Source organism: Ixodes scapularis, unplaced genomic scaffold (genome assembly GCF_016920785.2).
Source record: "Ixodes scapularis isolate PalLabHiFi unplaced genomic scaffold, ASM1692078v2 PGA_scaffold9__187_contigs__length_104089568, whole genome shotgun sequence".
NCBI lineage: Eukaryota > Metazoa > Arthropoda > Arachnida > Ixodida > Ixodidae > Ixodes > Ixodes scapularis.
Window position 1 is genome coordinate 24,229,567 of NW_024609884.1, and position 20,570 is coordinate 24,250,136.

The following is a 20,570-nucleotide window of genomic DNA, read 5'->3' on the forward strand; positions in this document are numbered from 1 at the left end:
AAGTGTTGTCCGATACTTATACTTACCATGCAATTGCATTACATCATTGTGCGCGCAACTTCTGTAGTTGATTTTGTAACAGGTTTTGAATATTTTTTTTTACCGTCGGCGTGCGGGATACGTGTGAAAAGGTTTTATAGGAACAGGAATCAGCGTTAGGACTTCCGTACGTTGAATACATATATGTCTCAAAGAAAGCCTCGAGGGTTCAAATACCAATAACTTATGAGAACTGAGGTTTGGTTACTAATAAGGGCGGAACATTTGGAATAGGAAGCCCAATGTAATTACATATATGAGTGCGCATTGGTTGCAAGGAAGGAAGCAAAAACACTCAGCGAAATTAGCCACGCGTTTTTCCTGATAGCATGGTGTTTTGTAGTTACAACAGATCGAAAACAGTTTCTTTTGATTACACTAGGGAACTTGTGGACAAGACGCGGGAACAAACATTTAGTTTGAATTTTTTTTTATGCTGTTAATAGTGGTACCTTAACATTAGGCAACTTGTTTGTTCGCAATATCACACCTAGCTATATCTGTTTTACGTTCTTAATCGCGTGTGTGATATAAGCATTCGCTTTATCGGTTTATTTATGAATTCCACGGAATTGTATATCGTGCTTGGTCCCATGTCCATAGTCTTTCAGTTGCTTAATTCATTTTATATTATAATCATGCAGTTTCAATCAATCTATTTTAACACAAATATTCTGACTCCCCGCGTAAGAAACTGTCACAGACAGCTTGACAGTGCCTATGATTTACAAAATGTGACGTCGAAAAGAATCCTTCTGTAAGAAAATCACCCGAGTGCAGTCGGTTGTCGACTTCGAATAGGGAGTTACTTTCAGTAGATGGCGACGTCAAAATGTGCAAAGCGCATCGTTTCAAATCAGTGAACAGCTTTCTACAAAGGTCCATTGGGTGGCGCCTGGCGTTCGACTTCACCCTAACTTATCGGAGATCATTTCTTTTGCGCTCTTCAATTTCATTCGGCAAATTTTACGGAAGGTGAATATCAGACTTTATTTGAAGTTTGGCATTCACTTATCTTGCTATTCTCATATCTTGAGAACGTCGTAAGCAAATGTCTATATAACAAAAAGATTATTTAATAAGGCCAATATTTTGAAATACTGTAAATGAGTACTTTAGGCAAATAAATTTTCTAGTCAGCCTAGGCTGGTCTATCAAAATATTTCTTGAGCACTTAATTTCTTTAAATAAAACAGGCCGAGACAATATCACTTTTTTTATATTATCAACGTGATTATATTAAACTTTCCTAGTTATTATAAAAGACGTTTCCAGTCTCGAAGTTAGAAAAGTTTGGTGTACGGAAACCAAACATCGAACAGTAAACTTGTCAGTTCATCTGTTCTTGGTGATTCAGCAGATTGTTAATCATGTTGTCGACCTGATTTTTCACTAAGCACTGATGCAGTATAGTCTGTTGAAATATAAGATGATCAGTTCAATATTTGACTCGAGCGCGAGCTATCTACCTTCCGTACCGCTCGGTGCACGCACAGACAAGGCACGGCTGCAGGCAACGAGCGCACGCTGCAGGCGGAGCTTGTCCTGCTCTTTATTTTTTTTTTTCTTCTTGAAATTAGTGTCCGCGGGTACGGCCGTGGACAACGGTACTTTTCCCTGTGCATCAGCGCAGTTGTTTCACCGCCGAACCTGGCCGAAATTAATGATGGACGGAATCAGACGCATATAGTATTAGTAAGAAAAGATCGCAATTTAGGCTCGAAACCACTTCGTGGTTTGCCAAGTGGCTCAATACTATTATTTCATGCGCTGTGTGCTACTAGAAAGAAATTCATATCGCAAAATTAATCGAAAGTGGCATGAAACAGCATCACCATCGCGTGCACGTTGAAACCGAAACCGACCAAATTGAAGCAACCTAATGGCGCCGAGTGCGCCAGCGCCCTCTACCCGCCGGTCAGGCAACTACTGAAATGAAAAGGTCATATGATGATCCATTTTCCCAAAAACTCAGTATTTCAGTTATTCTACTCCAGTTCAGTTTATTATTCCTCAAAGGGACTTCAAATGAAAAGCATTACATGAGAGGGGTCTGGTAAACAAGATTTAACAGTGAGAGTTGCCAAATAATAGTTAGGCTATAATTATGAATAAGCTAGTAGACAATAAATGAACAATAAATAAACACATTTTAGAGGTGTGCCTTGCAAAGACCACTGAATTTATCCTGGCTAGTTTAGAGTACAATTGTTTCAGGGAGAGAACAGAGCTAGAGAAAGCAGGGAATTTTGAAATTTATTGGTTCTCACGAGTAGAGGACACTATAGGGTGTCGATATGATTTTTTAACAATAGTTTGTTGGAATGGCTGGTGAAATTTGTCTATTTCAGGTCCTAAGCACTTTTGATGGAATACTGTGGGACACCTCAAATTTAACAAGCACTCGTAGCGCTGCACACACATTCCTTGATGCACGCACACCTCAACTTGGATAACCAAGTAACAGAGCATATACAGTTACATACTCTAGGATAATCCAGACATGCTTTGAGCGTCAACAGTAACCAGCATTCTAACAAGATGTGACCCTGAATCGCTCAAAGACACTGGGTTATAATTCTTTTATCCTTTATGTCCAAGTCAGGCACAGCATTAAGAGCTGCTGGCCATTCCACCACTGGAGTGGATTTATATGCCATTAGAGTATGTATCAATTCTCTTTGTAAGTTATTGTTGAGCCCCCTCCAATCTTGCCCACCATTCTGCATCGATGTCCGTACCATGGTCAACGTTGTAGAAAGAACACAAATTATGTAGTGGCACAGCTCATTTTATGCCCAAGTAGAACACAAAACTACAACAGCAATGTCAATGTAACTTTGCAATACTGTGCTTTATTGGTTGGAATGTTGTAGGTGTGGAAGGTGGGTGATTTCATGACACAATGCCGGTTATCCACTCCTGTGTTGCCTTTACCAAAACAGTAATCACACGTTTCCCCATGCACCACTTGTTATATGAAGTTTTTGAATGTGCGTTTTTTTTTTTTCACTCTTTCTTTGGTTTCTTGGACGACTTCTCAAAGCTCTCGCCAAATTCATTCACTCGTGTCTTGTCCACTGGATACAGCCTTTAAACCAAAACAATAAGAGGGAAGAAATGTCAAGAGCAGATAATGCAGTATTAAACATCCAGTCCTACGAGGCCACATCTTGGCATCCTTCTTCATTCCAACGGTGCCAAAATGATTAAACTATGCTTTGGAGAGATTTGTGCTTTTTGCATCAAAGGAATGTCTCCTTGCAAGAAACAGGAGCATGAGGAAAGTTCTATGCATATTTTAGTTTTATTTCATGCAGAAGTGAGCGTCTTTGAAGGTTCAGGAACCAAGGTCCAGCAACTGCTGTGTCTGAATATATTCTGAAGCATTTAGCAGACTTGAATTCATCATCTTGCATTGTGTCCGAGGTCTAAAAAAGTTCCTATTGACTTACGCCTTAGCATAACATGAGATAAATGCTCTATACACCGTTTCAAAAGTTTTCTACCGGAGAAGTCACTACACTCTTCCTAAGACAGTTTTTGCACAACCTTTTGTGCAAGGAAAAAATTTTAAAGCCATGCTACCACAACACCGGATAGGACTCTCGCGATGTCTTCCATTGCAGTTACATGCTTCTTTCAGCGTTCTGTAGGAAACATTTCATGTCCAGGCAACACACCTTTTGCGAAGTTACTAAACCACCAAGGAGCATGCTACGAGTATAGTTACATGTGCTACGTGCTGGCGTCTGCAACAGCAACTTTTCTAAAGAAAATATATAAAATAAATGGCACCTTGCCAATACTTTATTTTAGTCGTTTACTTGTAACCTTTTAAACAGATAAAGCGAGCATGTGCAGCATTTGTACTATCGAGTATGAATGAAATGTGAACAGTGAAGTGTGTGGTCTCCGATATATGTTGCACTACCTAAAGGTAACTAGGAACTGATAAAATAATGGGGTGGAAAAGGGGCTGCAACAATGTGCACCCACTAGTAAGTGCACACCTTTGTAGCCCCCATCTCCACTCTGTAGTTTTATCACTTCCTAGTGGCCTCTAGGTTGCATGGCATGACGCGCTCAGTTAGCATTTCGCCGTTCCACAATCTTCCTTGGTGCTTGGGTAATTTGGCAATAGGTCAATTTGCCTTGTGTAACTCATACATAAGCTTACCATCTCTGGTATAGGTAGACTAGAAAGACAGCATCATCTCTGAAGCAAGCAACCCTGTGTGCTGTTGGCATTGTAATGATGAAGGCAAACAGGTCATCAATAAATGTGTTGAAAGCCTGCAACAAAAAGTTGATAAGACTTGAATATAAGTTGATTCTGCAGGTTATAGTCTATTGGAAATCTGTTAAGGCAAGTTTTGCATAATGAGAATAAAATGTTACCTTGTACATGAAAACTCTCCATGGCAAATGTGCTACCGACTTGAGACGGTAGTTGAGGAACAGCTGAGGCAGCATGAATAGAAATCCAAATGCATATACACCTATAAATAAAAAAAAAAAAAAACATAATAACTGTGGCCAGAGCCACAAGAGACCTAACACGGTTCCTATAATTAAAGTAGCGCAATCTCACCATTTGCCAAGCTATGAATGCACCATGAATACCAGCTAAAATTGACAAAAAATTTTGTTATAATTCACAAGTTTTTTAAATACTATGAAGTTTGAGTGAAAACATTGATATTCCTACCTTCTGTATGATTGGTACAGTAAACTGTATATAGCCCCACCAACACAGAGTGGGTAGAGAATGTATAAGAGGTACTTCATGCCCTGCAACAGATTTGCCATGTTATTACTCTATTTGTAACTTGAAAACCCAAGCACAGAGCCTTGTGTTTAATTCCAATGTAACTGTGCATTTACAAACACAGACCAAATGTGATCTAATTTCTATATTCCATGCAGTGTATTTATCTTGTTCAGAACAATCCTACCTCCGAGTCCAGCTCATTGGTCTTCTTCTCCTCATCACTTGTGGTGCCAAACTGCATTTAGGTATAGAGAACGAAGAGGTAGCAGATGCTGGCAAACATTACAGTGCATAATACAAATGCTCAAAGGCTGTTGTGACATCGCACGGTCTTACCTGTACGCGTAATCTCCATCCAATGAAACATACATTCATCTTGAGTGCCTTTGTGACTTTCCAGAGCTGTAAGATTGCAATGGGCAGGGATGTTAAGTGTCATATTCTGTATAGCTTTATGGATTTGTTCAGGTGGTAAGCCCAGTACAGTTTGGCGAATTTTTTGTTTTCAAGTTATTGGCCACTGAAGCGGTTGAGGCGAAAACTGACATTTCATCAGCCTGTCGGAGATCACGTTTGACCAGTAGTTATTTTGTCACTTCTCAAACTACTGCACTAGGACTCTTTGGTGACATTTGAAAACTGTTTTCATTGCACTTCATGAAGTGAAACTTTTTTATACTTTGCAATATTTAAAAACAAAAAGTGGTGACCTGTGCCCCTTTGATCATTTTCGGCAAAGTTTGGCAATTGTTTACGTGTTACCTATCCAAGATATTTTAATGAGCTTGATAACCTCAGAAAGCTCAAACTTAGTTCTTTCGATTAAATATAAATTTAATATTTTATGCGGAAGAACAAATGTGCTACATATATTTGAATTTACCAATGTTTCAAAAATCTCGTGAATTCGGGATTGCTTTTCCAAAAACCCCATTTTTAATTTCCTTCATTTTTTTATTAGTAAGGTATGATAGTGGTTGATTAGAAAATATAAAGTGTAGTATATTATTTGTATGTGTGCAATTAAAGCTTGAATCTTGCAAGATGTGCATTCTGAATGTGCCTTCGCATGGGTGCTATTATGGCCAATATTGTGACATGGTATAAATAGAGACCTTACCATACTTACCATCAAATGTAATCATAAATAGAACAGTAATAACATGTGTTGTGTAACATCATTTCTTATATGGGGTTATTACCCTGAATCACATACTATGTGAAAACACACACACACAAATACAAACTTGGAAACCGCGCAAAAAAGACAAGGGACAAGAACAAGAAGTGAACGAACACAACGCTGACTGGCAACTGAAGTTTATTCCTGCGAGGAACAGAAAGGAAAACATAAAAGATGCAAGATAGATAAAACATAATCCACCCCCTCGAGGCACGCCCGAGCACTTAAACAAATATGCCAAATATCTTAATGAAAGACACTTCGTCATCCGCCAAAGCCACGGACGGGGCACTAACACATGCGTCCGCTCTGTAGGTAGAAATAAAAAACGCCTCATCAATTTCTCTAGTCACTTTGTTGCAGTGACGATCCAGAATCTTAATCTCCGTGAAAACCGGAGAACACAAACACCTATCGCAGTGAACTGCAAGGTGTCTCGATGGTGAAGACCGAAGGGAAAGGGCCCTGATATTGACACACCTCCCCGTCTGACCTATGTACACCCTGCCACACAACAAAGAGATCAGATACACGACACCCGTCGCACATGTAACATACCGGGTTCGGTGGCTAACCACACACCAAGGCCCAGATGACCCAACACGATTGACTGCGGCACAAAGACGAGGCAACTTTGAAGAAGCTGAGAACAAAACAGGCACGTCAAACTTTTCAGCCACCTGCTTGATCCTATGTAAAAGTCTCAGTACATACGGCAGGACAACCGACCTGGAGGGCATCCTCATCTTTCCCTCAAACTCAAAAGACCTCTAAACACTTTGAGAAGTGGTTCTGCAACACCCACGACCACTGCCGACGGGAAGCCAGCAGAATGCAACCTGCTGGCCAGAGACAAAAAACTTTTCTCGCAGCTATGGTGACAAGATTTCACCAAAGAGGAGCGTAGACATGACACAGCAATAGCCCTTTTTACAAGTTTTGAGTGTGCAGAATCATACCTCAATAGTCCCTGAATCTTAAAAGACAGGTCCAAAAATTGAGTGGCACCCTCAGAAGGGGTCTCGGGCTTGAACCTCGGGCCCGGGGAACATCCCGAAAACTGGTCGACCATATCCGTGACCACCACCCTATTATCACCCAAACCTTGACTAGAAATTAAAACAATAAGATAATCATCCACAAACCTAAAAGTCTTTAAAATGCACCCTTTCTTTTCGGTCTTCACCGTCGGGACACCTTGCAGTTCACTGCGATAGGTGTTCGTGTTCTCCGGTTTTCAAGGAGATTAAGATTCTGGCTCGTCACCGCAACAAAGTGACTAGAGAAATTGATGAGGCGTTTTTTTATTTCTACCTACAGAGCGGACACGTGTGTTAGTGCCCTGTCCAGGGCTTTGGCGGATGACAAAGTGTCTTTCATTAAGAAATTCAGCAGATTTGTTTAAGTCCTCGGGCGTGCCTCAAGGGCGTGAATTATGTTTTACCTTGCATCTTTTATGTTTTCCTTTCTGTTCCTCGCAGGAATAAACTTCAGTTGCCAGTCAGCGTTGTGTTCGTTCACTTCTCGTTCTTGTCCCTTGTCTTTTTCGCGCTGTTTCCAAGTTTGCATTATGAACCAACTTCACGCCTTGTTACACACAAATATACTAAGATATAAAATGCTCGACAAATAAAAGGACATATCAAGGGTAAAATTAAACATAATCCCGCAGGAACTAGTGGCAGTAAACCACAAGTATAGTAGGTAACACAAATATTTTTATAAGTCACACTTTACAGAAAAACTTCCAAAACTTATGAATAACTAAGTAATGCTTTGCACTCTGGGGACTGCCGTTTAGACAATCAAGGTATTGAATTTTATTTACCTGTAGGTACATTTAGTTACCAAGCTCGACGATAAGAACTTGCGCTCGACTGGTTACCAGAGAAGCAGAGCAATGTTGCTTATTCAGTGTAAAAAAAAAATCAAAGATGGTTACAAAATGTTTCACACACACTCAATAAACACAAAAAGCTCAAAGGTAAAAAAAAATATAATTTTTCAGCTGTACTCTATACACTGTTTGGAAGAAGTCATGGTAGATATATTTGCCTTTTAGTTGATGCAAAAAAGCATTAAATTTGTCTTGTACAAAAGAAGGCCAGTGAATCTTTGTCAAGCGAATTGAAAAGCTTGACAGATCTTAAAAATACTACAGAATTACACAACTGTGTCAAAATGTTTTCGAACCACGCACTGTGTTTTCAACGACACAAAACCTGCTTTACTGTCTGTGTTCAACTTCTCAGGGCTCTAAGTTTGTGTTCAAGTGCGTTTTTGATAGACCACAGATGGCACAGGACGCAAACGGTACACAGTATGGGACTGGCGCTTCTCTGTGACTTGAAAAGGTCAAAGAAGAAAGAGTCATAAACACTAATAATATTGACAGCACATCAGCGGCATAAATCCTGGGGGGAGGGGATATCCGGTCCCCACTGTTTGAAGAGGGGGGGACACCATGTGCAAGTGTCCCCCCCCCTAAAAACTGAACCCGTGACGACAACCCCTCTCTCCCCTCTCTCTCTCCTCCTCCCCTTCCCCCTCCCTCCCTCCCTTCCTCCCCCTCCCCCTCCCCCCCCCCAACTCAGTATCGGGCTCGAGGTGCTCAGAGAAGCACAACACGGACGCAGGAAAAGCAAGGAGGGGCTCGAGCCTATCCTCCTCGTCGGAGAATGGCTTACCAGTTGTCCACAAACCTTTCTCATAATAAGAATTACAGAGAAAAAAAAGTAACATTGGGGAACTTTCAATATTTAGGAACCAGGATAAAAAAAGGGAGCGACACACAGTCAGGCCTTGATACCTCTGGGTGTCACCCCTTCTTTATTCCTGGGTCACAGATAACAACAAAAAAAAAGAAAAAAAGAAGTACATTGTGGTTTACGAAATTATATAATGTCCAAAAATAAACCCTGTATTTATATATACATGTTTAACAGTCACATATTCTAACAGAAGATAACCTGCGACATTTCTACAACCTACTTTTAGGTTTTTAAACAAAGGATTGCATGTGGTTCCACCGGCCTGCATATAAAGGGCCACCGTAAAAGAGTATGACAACTCTCGACTACAGTGACGCATGCCGGGATGCAAAACTCGCGCGAAGCATGAACCAGGCATGAAGATTTCGAAATCAATGGCTTGCCACTGACGAGGGAGCCACTAGTCCTTTTTTCATTTATCTCATTTTGCGATACGGATATACACTAATAAGCGAGGGCTGCAAAAATACACTAGAATGCCCATGAAATGCTGTCAAAACACAAGTAGACAGGCTTTGCCCAACTCATTAAGAGAATCCAAAGTAGTAGTTAAGGCAGGCAAGTGCTTCCAAAGTATCTCGAGACTTGGAATAAAATAATGCACAGTTCAATGACCGATCAACTTACTTTTACACATACTCTCTTACTGATAGTTCAGTTTCCCTTACAAAGAGTCATTCTTTTTGTCATTCATAAAGTATGAAAAGAGAGAAAGGCAGATAGCTCCAAAATAGGTGTACGGGTATAGAAACAACAGCTTAAAAAAGCTAAGAATTTCACTTCCAATAATACAAACTTCCAAAGACAAAATAAAAACTCCAGATTTAAAAAAGAAAAGTACACCACGAAATGCCAATACCCCCAAAACAAACTTCACAAATACATACCCCAATTACAATTGATTTCTTGGGACAATAATTACAGATCAATGCCTACCTACTGATTCATTAACGTTGACAATAAATCCAGGCTCTAGCGTTTTTTTTTTTTTTTTTGGACTTAACATTTATCTATCTCTTTCTCTCCGAATAACTTTCGTTATTGTCCCCTAAACTTAAAAATACAACTTAGCTTCGACAGATAATGCATGGTGTGTTTGTTAGTTCAATAATAATCAGTTTTAGTGTGCTGTCTGCTACCTTTATCTGGGGCTTGCATTCACCTGATCACATTGAGTTTTACCCGGAAACATCTATCGTTATTTAAAAATTGATTAGGCATATATATATATAACAAATCAGTTGAGGGCAGATCCGTTGACAAGCTGGATATTTAAAGCCGGAGGTCGCTCATGATGACTGGGACAAGAGTTGCCCCAATGAACATCTGTTGGAGGTTACTATTTTCTTCTTCCCTCTAGATGGATTGCCGTGATTAATGTCCTCTACGAAAAAAGTTCCTGATATTCTTTGTAATTTTTCTGACCCATATCAGCCAGCAATGACATAATAAAAGGGCCCCCAGCCGACTCCATTTTGGCCACTTCACTCCAGTTTGCCTGTAGGAACTAACGTGGAACAGCGCTCCCGCCTTCTCAAAAAGTGATCTTTTTTATGAACAAGCGTTTTTATTTCAGTAATGTGATTGACCTAAGCCGTTTTGGAGCACCTTTCAGAGCAGCTAAAACAGTGTTTTGGAGCAGCAAAAGTCGCCTTTCGAGCAGCTAACACCGTCTTTTGAAGCAGCAAAAGTGGCTTTTGGAGCAGCCAAAACAGTGTTTCAGAGCAGCAAAAGTGGCTTTTAGGGCAGATATTCTTAGAAAAATAAAAATATTTGTTTTAAGTGCTGGACAAATGAAGGCCACTTCAGTCTCAGACTGATGAAACACGGAACTACTGCAGTGCAATGCGAAATTGTACACAAGACAAAGGTGCATTACAACTAGCGGGTGCTTTTCTTTTTGCATTTCGAAACTTTCTCCAAGGCTGCCGCAAGCCTCGCTTTGCCTTTGGCTAGTAACGAATGTCCACTTTCAACGTCTCGAAAGAGACATTGAGACATCTCACAAGTGTACAGTGCTGTAGGCGTTACCAAGCTATTCCGAAAAACCACTTGCCACCGCTTTACTGGTTCCCGACGTGGCAGACTTTCGTCAAAGGTAAACAAACGTAAAACAATGGATTGCAAGCGTCCCGGCTAATGCCTCTGCCGTGCAATCACGTTCGCATGCACGTGAGGGCAACTTCGGCAGGCTTGCAGTTGCACGTGCTTCGTCACGCGAGCGGAGATGGCTGTTCGATCGAAACCGAAACCATGCCACTCCGCTCTGTCGCCAACTGGTTCCCAAAATTGTTTGCAAAATATAACTGTCCAGCATACCACAAAAAGCAGTCCAGCGGCACGTGCCTGCCAGGCCACCAGGCAAGGTACAAGCTAAACACAGAAACAAAAGAACCCGAGAGCATCGATGCAAGATATAGCAAGCCAGGGTCAAAAAGTTCTTCCGAGTGCTTTCTGCAAGGATTGAGCTCGAGACAAGCAAGCGCGCTGCGCGGGTTCAGCGTGCAGACATTGCCTTCTTTGCTTTAGCTCACTTCTCTTCACCACTTTTTCACGTACCGGGTTCCCTTTCGAATGAAAGCCGACGGAGAGAAACCTAGGTTCTCAATACTTCGACACAGTAGTCTTCGAGTTAAAGAGGAATTCTTGTAGTAGCATACAATTCAGACGAGAACAGGAATGTTGATGAACATGCGCCATATCTGCAGCGACGTGGGGATGGAAACACCCGACATTGCGCGATCACTGTGACTGGATGGCAGGGACCAAATATAGTTCTCCCACGGTCGTTGCTTTCAGGAGCGAGTGCTTTAGTTTAGAAAGTAACTCCCACCGCGCAAAAACATGGTTTCGTTTCACAGCATGACGGCATGGCTGGTATACCCGGCACGCTACCGTCGGAGCGTCCGCACACGCCCGCGTCCATCGTTGAAAAATGTTTAAAAAGATGCGAGACGAGACCGACGGGACGACGAGAGCGCAAAACTGGAGACGGCGGAAAAAGCCATGGAAGATCGGATGGACCATTGATGCTGGGTACTTTGTGTCGGGTGGCTGCTTGCGCCACCTAGCTCTAGCATGCTCAATTGCGGTACTCAGTTTTGGTTTCGGCTTTGAACGGCCACAAAAATTGTTTTTTTGGTGCAGGCATGGCGCAGATTACCCACATTTTGGCAAAATGTAGCAGGATGTAGCAGGGTTAGCCCCTTGGCGCAGTTTGGCACAATTGGCGCAGCAATCACATCACTGTTATTTCTAATAAAGGAAGACCAAACTTAATTATCTCGCGCACTGCAGTTCTTTTAAATAATACTGGCACACAGTTCCGGTCATGGTTGCCACAACAGTTGTTCACGGCGGCTCAGGCAGTCGGAGTGGTGGCATTCCCCACCCGGCTCAAGACAAAAACCATCCACCTTACGACGGACCGCAGCGGGTGCTACGAGCCATCCCAGGCTCTGTCCCAGTCAATCCAACGCTGTGGACGTACCACCAGTACCACTTGACTATGCGTACTGTGCGTCACCTTGCCCCTTCCAATGGTCACGGGGCTCCGGAAGCTCGCAGGATTTGCTCCGGTCTATCGGAAGGTGAAACGGAGTATAGAGAGCGCCAAGAAAACAAGAAAAACCGCTCTGTAGCCTGGCAATGCTTGAACTTCTGTGCACTCAGCAGGTTGCAGAGTTGGAGAGAATACTAGAGGAATGGCCCATAAAGATGTCACATAGAGTTACGCTGCGGAAGTTTCCTGCGCCTGGTCTCCCAAGAAAGATCATTATCGGGATGTCCTCACAGCCCGGACAGACGTCGCCAACAGAAGGATGAAGAACCAAACGGGAATACACACATAAGCAAGACACTGCAGAAGCATCTCGAAGGAGAGGCGGATGAACAAGGACACCAATATAAAAGGGCGATATGCCGAGTTTGTTGAAACGAAACGGTATCAACTGTCACTGGAAGCCAACCTGCAAGGGAAACACAGTTGTTTTTCGGTCAGTTTCACCAACTTCCTACTCAAGGCTGGAGTCTGCGATTCATAACTTCGGACTGTTGATGGTGGGGGACTGCGGTGTTCTCTGAAACGGCTGTGCACTTGGGGTTGGTCGAAGAAGCAGCTTTTTCTTTTTATTTGTATGTTTTGTGGAATACAAGGAGAGACATCTTGCTTTTTTAAGTGTTTTGTTATTTACTCGCATATGTACGAAAGCTATGCAATTTTTCTTTTTCCAATAAAACTTTTAGAAAAGTGCTTCATTTCTTTTGTATTGCTTTTGCTTGTTTCTCCAGCTATTTTTGTACGGGGGGGGGGAATGTCTTGCTTGGAGGACAAGTGCCTTTTTTGCATTCTCTGCCAACGTCCATGCGAGTCTGGAGTTCTGTCCAGCGCCTGGTTCTAGTCGGCCCTCCACCTGATAACTGCTCGGTCTTAGCAGTGCCCAGTCTCGACGAGTCTGTTTACTCGTAGGGGCAAAAGTGGCAAAATCTGTGAATAAATTTGAGGCGATCCGAAAGCATTGCATATACAGAAATGCTAACAAGCATGCTCCCCCAGATACAGGACACAAAGCGTTAAAAGGAATAGATGTCTATCAGTGTACTTTTAGCTTAGGCAAGCATACGGAGCATTGCTTTATATTAAGTCCCTCATTATTGGGAATTCATTTGTAGTCGAGGAGCCCTCTCACAAAAGGGTCAAATAAAAAAAGAAAAAAAAAGTAATGACCGACTTGGGGGAGCGTGGTGCAGCTTTTAATCTCCATTCTTCCCGTCGGCCTTTATGCTTTCTTGGTCCCCAGGTTTGCTCAATTTGCGGGGTTGGTTTTGTTGGCGGAGGCGAGTGACGCGGATTATGTTTCATCCTTGGGCACAGTTTTGTGGCACTGACCTCACAGACGGAGGTGGGAGGGGGCACTGACTTGCGAATGTTGCCAACTTGGCACGCTAGGGCACCGCCAGGATATTGGATATCGCCGAACTATCCTCATTTTTCTTTTGTTCCCGAATCGGAGATGTTCCCACTGCCTAGCGTGCTTTTTGGAGGCAGCTGCTTTGCTCTATCTGGCATTTGTAGTGGTTGCCATTTTCTTTGTATTGGTGATAACTGTCGTTTCTGGACTTGTACGGGGAAATGGATCCGCACGTCTGTGCGGTTGTCGGAAAATGTGGTGGGTGTTGCCATTTGCGTCGATACCGGGTAGCTTTTTTTTCTAGGAAGATGGCTGATTTGAAAGGCGGGGTCAGCATGCTGGTCGGTGAAAAAGCATATAAGAGGATTTTGCAACGAAGAAGGGTGTGGAGCTCCGAAACTGGCTGGGTCGTTGCTATACTCCGTTTCACCTAACGTCCGGACGAAGCGGACGCTACAAGCTATCCTAGCCAATCCCGACGGTCTGCCAATGTTCCCTCGATCCACCCCATTCGAAATACCCAACAGTCTGCCAATGTTTTGTTCTCTGAGCACACCTTGTGTAAATATTTGTACATAGATTAAAGAGCTTCAGCAACGTCTCGATTAATGTCTAGCAGCTTGGTTTGTTCAGGCGATGGCTCTCCATGCTGCCGTTTCGACGGCGAGCCCGCGTAAGCGATCGGTCGATAAATTTGCTATAACTGAGCATCTTCCGCTTCACATCGCTCAAGTCGTCATTCCAACACACCACAATGCCGTGTTGGTCGAGAACACGGTTGACACAGTGTTCAGAATCACAGGAGGAGTGCTGGAGGACCAAAAAGCAGGGGTCACAGAGCCCATCCGGAAGTGACATGATCCCCCAGAGACAGTGGCATCACTATGGTCAGCGGCACCTGGGGCAAAGTAGCCCGCGTGGCCGCCGCCGCCGCCCACCCCCCCCTCCCCCTTCCCCCGCTCTCGTCGCCCGTTGCGACACCTCCCCGAGTGCTGAACCTGGGGCGGTCCCCCCACCCCCTTGTGACGCCACTGCCCAGAGATGTCACTGCGCATGTGACTCGGAAGTACACTGTTGCAGATGCACGAGTTGAGAGGCACCGAAAACTTCAATCTTTGCCATTTTTTTAAATAAAAACTAGTCCATGGAAGCAGAAATGGTTTTCTCTTCTTGAACCTAGAAACGACAAAGACCAACTCCCACAATTATTTGCCCTGAATTCGGAAATCGTTGCACTGCCCTTTTAAATAACTTTCTTCTTGCAGGTACCATGTCCTGACTCCCTTGGAGTGCTGGCTTCCAGCAAACGTGAGACATTCCGGCCTCTCAAGGATTCCTGTGCGCAGTCTTCCAGGGCAACAGACAATGACCTGCTGATTGCAACGTCACAGAAGGTGACTAGACTTCTGCAGGTAGCCCATTAGAACCACAGTAACGTTAGGTTGGAATTCAGCTTCCAGATGTGCCTTTTCACTCAAACGTTCAAATAATTCCTGCTCAAACAGACGCGTACCCGGTAAAAGCAAAGGACGCGCAAACAAGATTAAGTGGCTGACCTTCCAAACGAGCTGGATAGTACACATTTCCAGGACTGCACTACTCCACGGAAGTAAAAGGAGTTGTCTTCTACTACTGTGCCACGGCTAAGCAACATGAATTTCTGAAGCCGTCAAGGCAGCAAACTCCGGATGTTTTCACTGTGCTGTATCTTTTTTTTTTTTTTTCGTTAAGTATTTTTATGTGGCATTTCCCTCCAGGCAGGGCTGATTTTTATTTTTTTCGTAATAAAAAGGTATTTTTATAATGACTACATCTGCTAACAGCATTCCCCCTCCCCTCCCCTCCCCCTCCCCCCCCCCCCCCTCCCCTCCCCCTCCCCCCCCCCCTCCCCCCCCCCCCTCCCCCCTCCCCCCCCCCCCCCCCCCCCCCCCCCCAGAATTCGAATGGATTTACGTCCTTGCAGCAATTATTAGAAAGGCACATGCTTTTAGATACTAGTTCATTGTGATACTGAATTAACTTTCACACAGCTCAGAATTCAGGCAATTCACTGTTGCAGACTTGGGGGGCGAAATTAATGCAATGATGAAATATGCTTGTCTGTCCGGTTCATGGTCCCAGCATCTGTGTCCTGCTACTCTGAAGTTCTACAAACTCTTTCTAAAATGACGGTATTGTCCCCTTGCCCCTTTGCTCCACACGTGAGGGGACTGAATGCCCTTTGACACCCTAACCTTCTTAAAACCCCTTTTTCGACTCCCGAAAACGGGTTAACCCTTCCTGGGCGATTGAAACAAGCACAATTCCTTTATTTTATGGCTCAGTTTCTCAACAAAGGTGCGTGAGTCGGTGAAAGAATTCAACTCAGTTTTTTTTCAATATGCATTGATGTGTGATGCTTGAGAACACCGCCCACTCTGTCGCACACGCTTTTTCCGTGCCCTGATGCTGAGTAGATCCACTTGTGACACTTGTCTTCTTCTCCAATTGGTATAACTGGCAATGACTTTTGAAGTGTCTAGGAGCTTGTCAGAAATATAAAATACATCAGAAAACACGTGCAGCAGCTCCTCAAGTCGTTCTTCAATAAATGCGAGTGCAAAGAGCATGTGTGCAGAGTCGTGGCAAATTTCATCACTCACCACTCCAAAGCTTAGCGTTCCCTTTGTGGTCGTGGCTACCCAGGTGAAGATCATCACCATCTTGTTTTTCCATTGGTAGCTTTGCACGGCACGTTGGATAACAACACTCCATTTTTGACTAAATCGAAGAGTAACACCACGGCACTTGGCTGTACACTCGCTTTTTCGAGGCATATGGCATTTCGTTGAGCGCATTTGATGTAAAAGTGAGGTATGTATTTTTTCATCTAATTCTGAACCCGGGACAATCCAGCTGGATCCAGTTGGATTGTCTCATTACCAGCTGGATTCAACTGTGATAAGTTCCATAATTCATCTACCAGTGGACCGTTTCCCTCCTCGGCGAATTGTCACAAAGAAAAAAATTCCTGAATATCTTCAAATGTTGTGGTCTTCCTTGTGGCATTTGACAGAGATGTGAGGCAAAGTGAGAAGTTGGCACAGTACACACACACACACATTCTTCGTGAATTGGACGTTCCTTAACCCACTTAAGTCGAAAAGAGTAAAATGTTAATAGGGCTATTCTTTATTCGGGATGGCCCGCTTTGAATTCTTCGGAGGCTTCGCTAATCGATCTTGTCATGAACCGTTTCGTGATGTAGACTTCATTTCCATCAGTGAAAAGCCGCATGACATTTTCCTTATTCGGGCTTTGCTTTGAACAATCCATAGCGTCTGACGTGCAATAGGCTAGAGCAAGAGTCATATCATTTTTGTCAATAGCATGGCCTTTGTACAAGTCAGTCGTTGCCCAGATCCCCATTTCTATTTTGAGTTTTCTTGACATGTCCACAGTATGCTTTGTGGCTTCAGGGATTGCTTTTAAAATATCTTTCTTTTTTGAGATTGGCGGGCAACAAAGTTAACAGGCAGTAGCGGTCTATTTGCAATATGCTTTTAGATAGGCAACACACAAATTGCTGACCCAGTGTGCACATGAGGAACATGACTCTTCAATGTCCAGATGTACATGTGCCGCGTACATATGGCTCGGTTTACAACCAATTTCATTTTGGAACTCTTGGTCACTTCGGGTTGTTTCCGTTTAACATAGCTGGCACGTCTGAGCGGACTTACGCAACGGAGCTTCAGCAGGTGATGATTAGCTCAATGGCAATGTTTTCTGACCTCTCTGATGTTTTCCAATCTGACTGCAGAGCATTGTGTAGCAGTTCTTGCACATGACATCATTGGGGTCTACGTGCTCGGTAACCGAGGCCAAGCTCTAAAACTTTACGGATATAGCAACTGAAATAAATGATTGTCTTGTGCCTTCTTGAATAATTGGCGCCCGCTTGCTGGTCTTCACTGAACTTGCAAGCCACAGCACAAACAAATGCTCCTGGCTTTGTGGCAACAAGAAAGTCCACTTTTCCAGTACATTAAGCTTAGAATGGAGATAAAGTAAACACCAGAGCTTCGAGATTGCTTGAGCCAGTTGGGAACCGAGTAGGTCCCCACTATCCCCTTCTTCTGTGGACCACTTCAGATAGAGTCCACGGGAGGCAGAGGAGGGGGAAGGAAGCAGCACCGACTCTGAGCTGACCTCCAAATGCCCGGTCTTGTGATAATCCGCGTTTGCTGTTGCTCCCTATACTTCGTTTCAGCTTCGGTCCAGACGCAGCCAATGCTACAAGCGCGAGCTCCGGGCTTTCAGCATCCCTGCCAAGCATGCGCGCTCGTGCAGTGCAAGCACTGTTCTGGGCCACATGCTCGCGCTTGTAGCATCGGCTGCGTCTGGACCGAAGCTGAAACGAAGTATAAGAGATAACCCTTTGAGGCTCTTGTGTGGTCCACTAGGTGGCCGTCTAACTTATACCATCTGTAAGAACTTGGAGCCGGAAATCGAAGACTGAAAGGAAGTGGTATCTACTTCAAAGGAAATGTGCCACAGATTATGCAGGGATGATGAGATGATAGGAAAGCGAACTTACGAATACCGAATCTTTTTACTCCGCATTATGCACAATTTTCCTTATTTGTACACTACATGTAAAGGCAAATATTAATACTCAGCCATTATTCATATCCATGCCACAATATTGGCCATAAAAGCACCCATGCGGAGGCGCATTCAGAATGCACACCTTACAAGATTCAAGCTTTAATTGAGGACATACAAACAATACACTACACTTTATATTTATATTTTCTAATAAACCACTATCATACCTTGCTAATAAAAAAAGATGAAGGAAATAAAAAATTAGGTTTTTAAAGAAATCAATCCTGAATTCGCAAGATTTTTGGAACATTAGTTAATTCAAATGTATGTAGCACATTGTTTCTTCCAGATAAAATATTGAATTTATATTTAATCGAAAGAACTAAGTTTGGGCTTTCTGAAGATATCAAGTTCATTAGATAGGTTACACATAAAAGATTGCCAAACTTTGCCGAAATTAATCAAAAAGACAGAGTTTGGCATTTTTTCAAGAATGTTCCAAAGTACTGTAAACGACTAGATTTTCGCGAGGACCTAATTTTCGCGAATTTCGCGAATCGCCTACAACTCGCAAAAAAATACTTCCCGCAAATAGTTCGGGCAATATGTGAACGCTACGGAAGCTACACTCGATTCGCGAAAATTAGAACCCATGAATAATTTCAAATTTTCAGCTTTGGCCCGATTCGCGAAAATTAAGTGGTTTACAGTATATAAAAAAAATTCCATTTCATTAAGCGCAATGAAAACTGTTTAGAAAGTGTCACCGAAGAGCCCTAGTGCAGTAGTTTGAGAAGTGACAAAATAATGAGTGGTCAAACACGTGATCTCAGACAGGCTGAATAAATGCCATTTTTCACCTGGACCGCTTCATGGCCAATAAATTGAAAACAAAAATCCGCCAAGCTTGCAGTTTGTGCTCTTTTTCATTTAAAAAATGCGGCCTAAACATTCTTTTTAATCAAAATTAAAAATGAGACTCTAAAACAATGCCTGAGTTGAGATGAAAACATCCACACACAGCTTTTTTTTCAGTTCAGACTGACTCTGTGAACAATCAAAAGAAAAGAGACTTGCCTCAATTACCGCTCCCACGGCACTTGTGAACAGGACAATGCGACTGGTGTCTTCGTCAAGCAAGTAAAAAAACACAATCACTTGACTGAGTCCACGCCAAAGCACACCCCTTAAAGATAAGCCTTCGAAGGTTTTCTTGCTTCGCCAGAAGTTTACATCATTTTTGAATGCCAGGAAGTCAAAGAGCAGCTAAAAGAGACACATGCTAAATTAATCTGAGAATAATTCAGAAAATAGGGCTGTCAAAAGCAATTATTGCATACAAACTACAGAGTGATTAATACAAAGCACCAGAAAGAAACAAACATGAAGGAGAGCAGATTGTGTAGCATACCGCATGAAAGAATTTTCTCATGGTCCTGAGTATCTACCATCATAGCCAATTAGGCACTGGAAAAACCTGTGCAATCAAGCCGCTCATTAAAGGGGCACTCAAGTGCTTTTTGTAGAAGCTTGTTTTTGGTGGCATATTGTTGGGCTTTAGTCAATAAATATGACCAGTTCTAGATGGCAAAACGTTCCAGTAAACTCCCAGCAATAGAAATACACAGACACTATTTCTCTTGCTGGGGGGGGGGGGGCATCCTTGGGTCCCCACCGCCATAAGTACGATTTGACCAATGAAAATAGTTAACTGCATGGAGATTCGAAACATTACTATTATTGCTCATTTTAAGTGCATTGTGCATCATATTTTGACAAAAAAAAAAGAATGCCATATTTTTGGATGTAGAGATATAATACAACAATTATTGCTGCAAAACGCTGTCTGACGGTGCCCCCTGGTGTCTGCTTCAAGGTGCAGAGAGAGGGGCGTGTCATGATCTTTGATTAAATTTTTAATAGAAATATCAACTGCCCATGAGTGTAATTATTATTTTTTTTAGGATGCTTAAAGTTTGTAGAATGAGTTATCACCATAAATAGACAATCTCAGAATCCACTTGAGTGCCCCTATAACTTGGTGCTCTGCCAAAACAAAGGACTGGTGTCTGCTTTTCTTGTCAGGTCAAATTCAGTCACAGGTCTCCCATATCAAAGTCTGGATTATATCAGGGTATATCAGGCTTAAATAAAAACACTTCAGTCAAGCAGAAATGAGCAACTCACATGAAACCCAGACACCAACAATGTCATGAGCAAGACATAAAAATTGGTGTCGAAGAAGATTCCCTTCACTTCATCTGTATCTTTGGTCGTCAGGCCTATTTAAACATGGGTGCAGA

The 20,570-nt window shown here is 42.9% G+C and overlaps 2 protein-coding genes across 3 annotated transcripts in view; one reads left to right on the top strand and one right to left on the bottom strand.

The window, feature by feature from the left end:
* LOC115333010 (myosin-4-like) overlaps window positions 1-15,102 on the top strand; it is a 34,551-nt gene extending 19,449 nt beyond the window's left edge. For both annotated transcript variants that reach the window (XM_042287539.1, XM_042287537.1), the window contains one exon: window positions 14,943-15,102. In XM_042287539.1, the coding sequence (XP_042143473.1) occupies window positions 14,943-15,101 (159 nt within the window). In that variant the 3' untranslated portion in view covers window position 15,102. The remainder of the gene's footprint in view (window positions 1-14,942) is intronic.
* The window catches only part of LOC8042034 (cleft lip and palate transmembrane protein 1-like protein), a 32,217-nt gene continuing 14,513 nt past the window's right edge, over window positions 2,867-20,570 (bottom strand). Inside the window, exons 8-16 of the mRNA XM_029995536.3 lie at window positions 20,455-20,549; window positions 19,345-19,533; window positions 5,150-5,215; window positions 4,998-5,048; window positions 4,751-4,833; window positions 4,634-4,668; window positions 4,441-4,541; window positions 4,220-4,335; window positions 2,867-3,130 (exon numbers count right to left, since the gene is read on the bottom strand). Of these exons, the coding sequence (XP_029851396.2) occupies window positions 3,049-3,130; window positions 4,220-4,335; window positions 4,441-4,541; window positions 4,634-4,668; window positions 4,751-4,833; window positions 4,998-5,048; window positions 5,150-5,215; window positions 19,345-19,533; window positions 20,455-20,549 (818 nt within the window). The 3' untranslated portion in view covers window positions 2,867-3,048. The remainder of the gene's footprint in view (window positions 3,131-4,219; window positions 4,336-4,440; window positions 4,542-4,633; window positions 4,669-4,750; window positions 4,834-4,997; window positions 5,049-5,149; window positions 5,216-19,344; window positions 19,534-20,454; window positions 20,550-20,570) is intronic.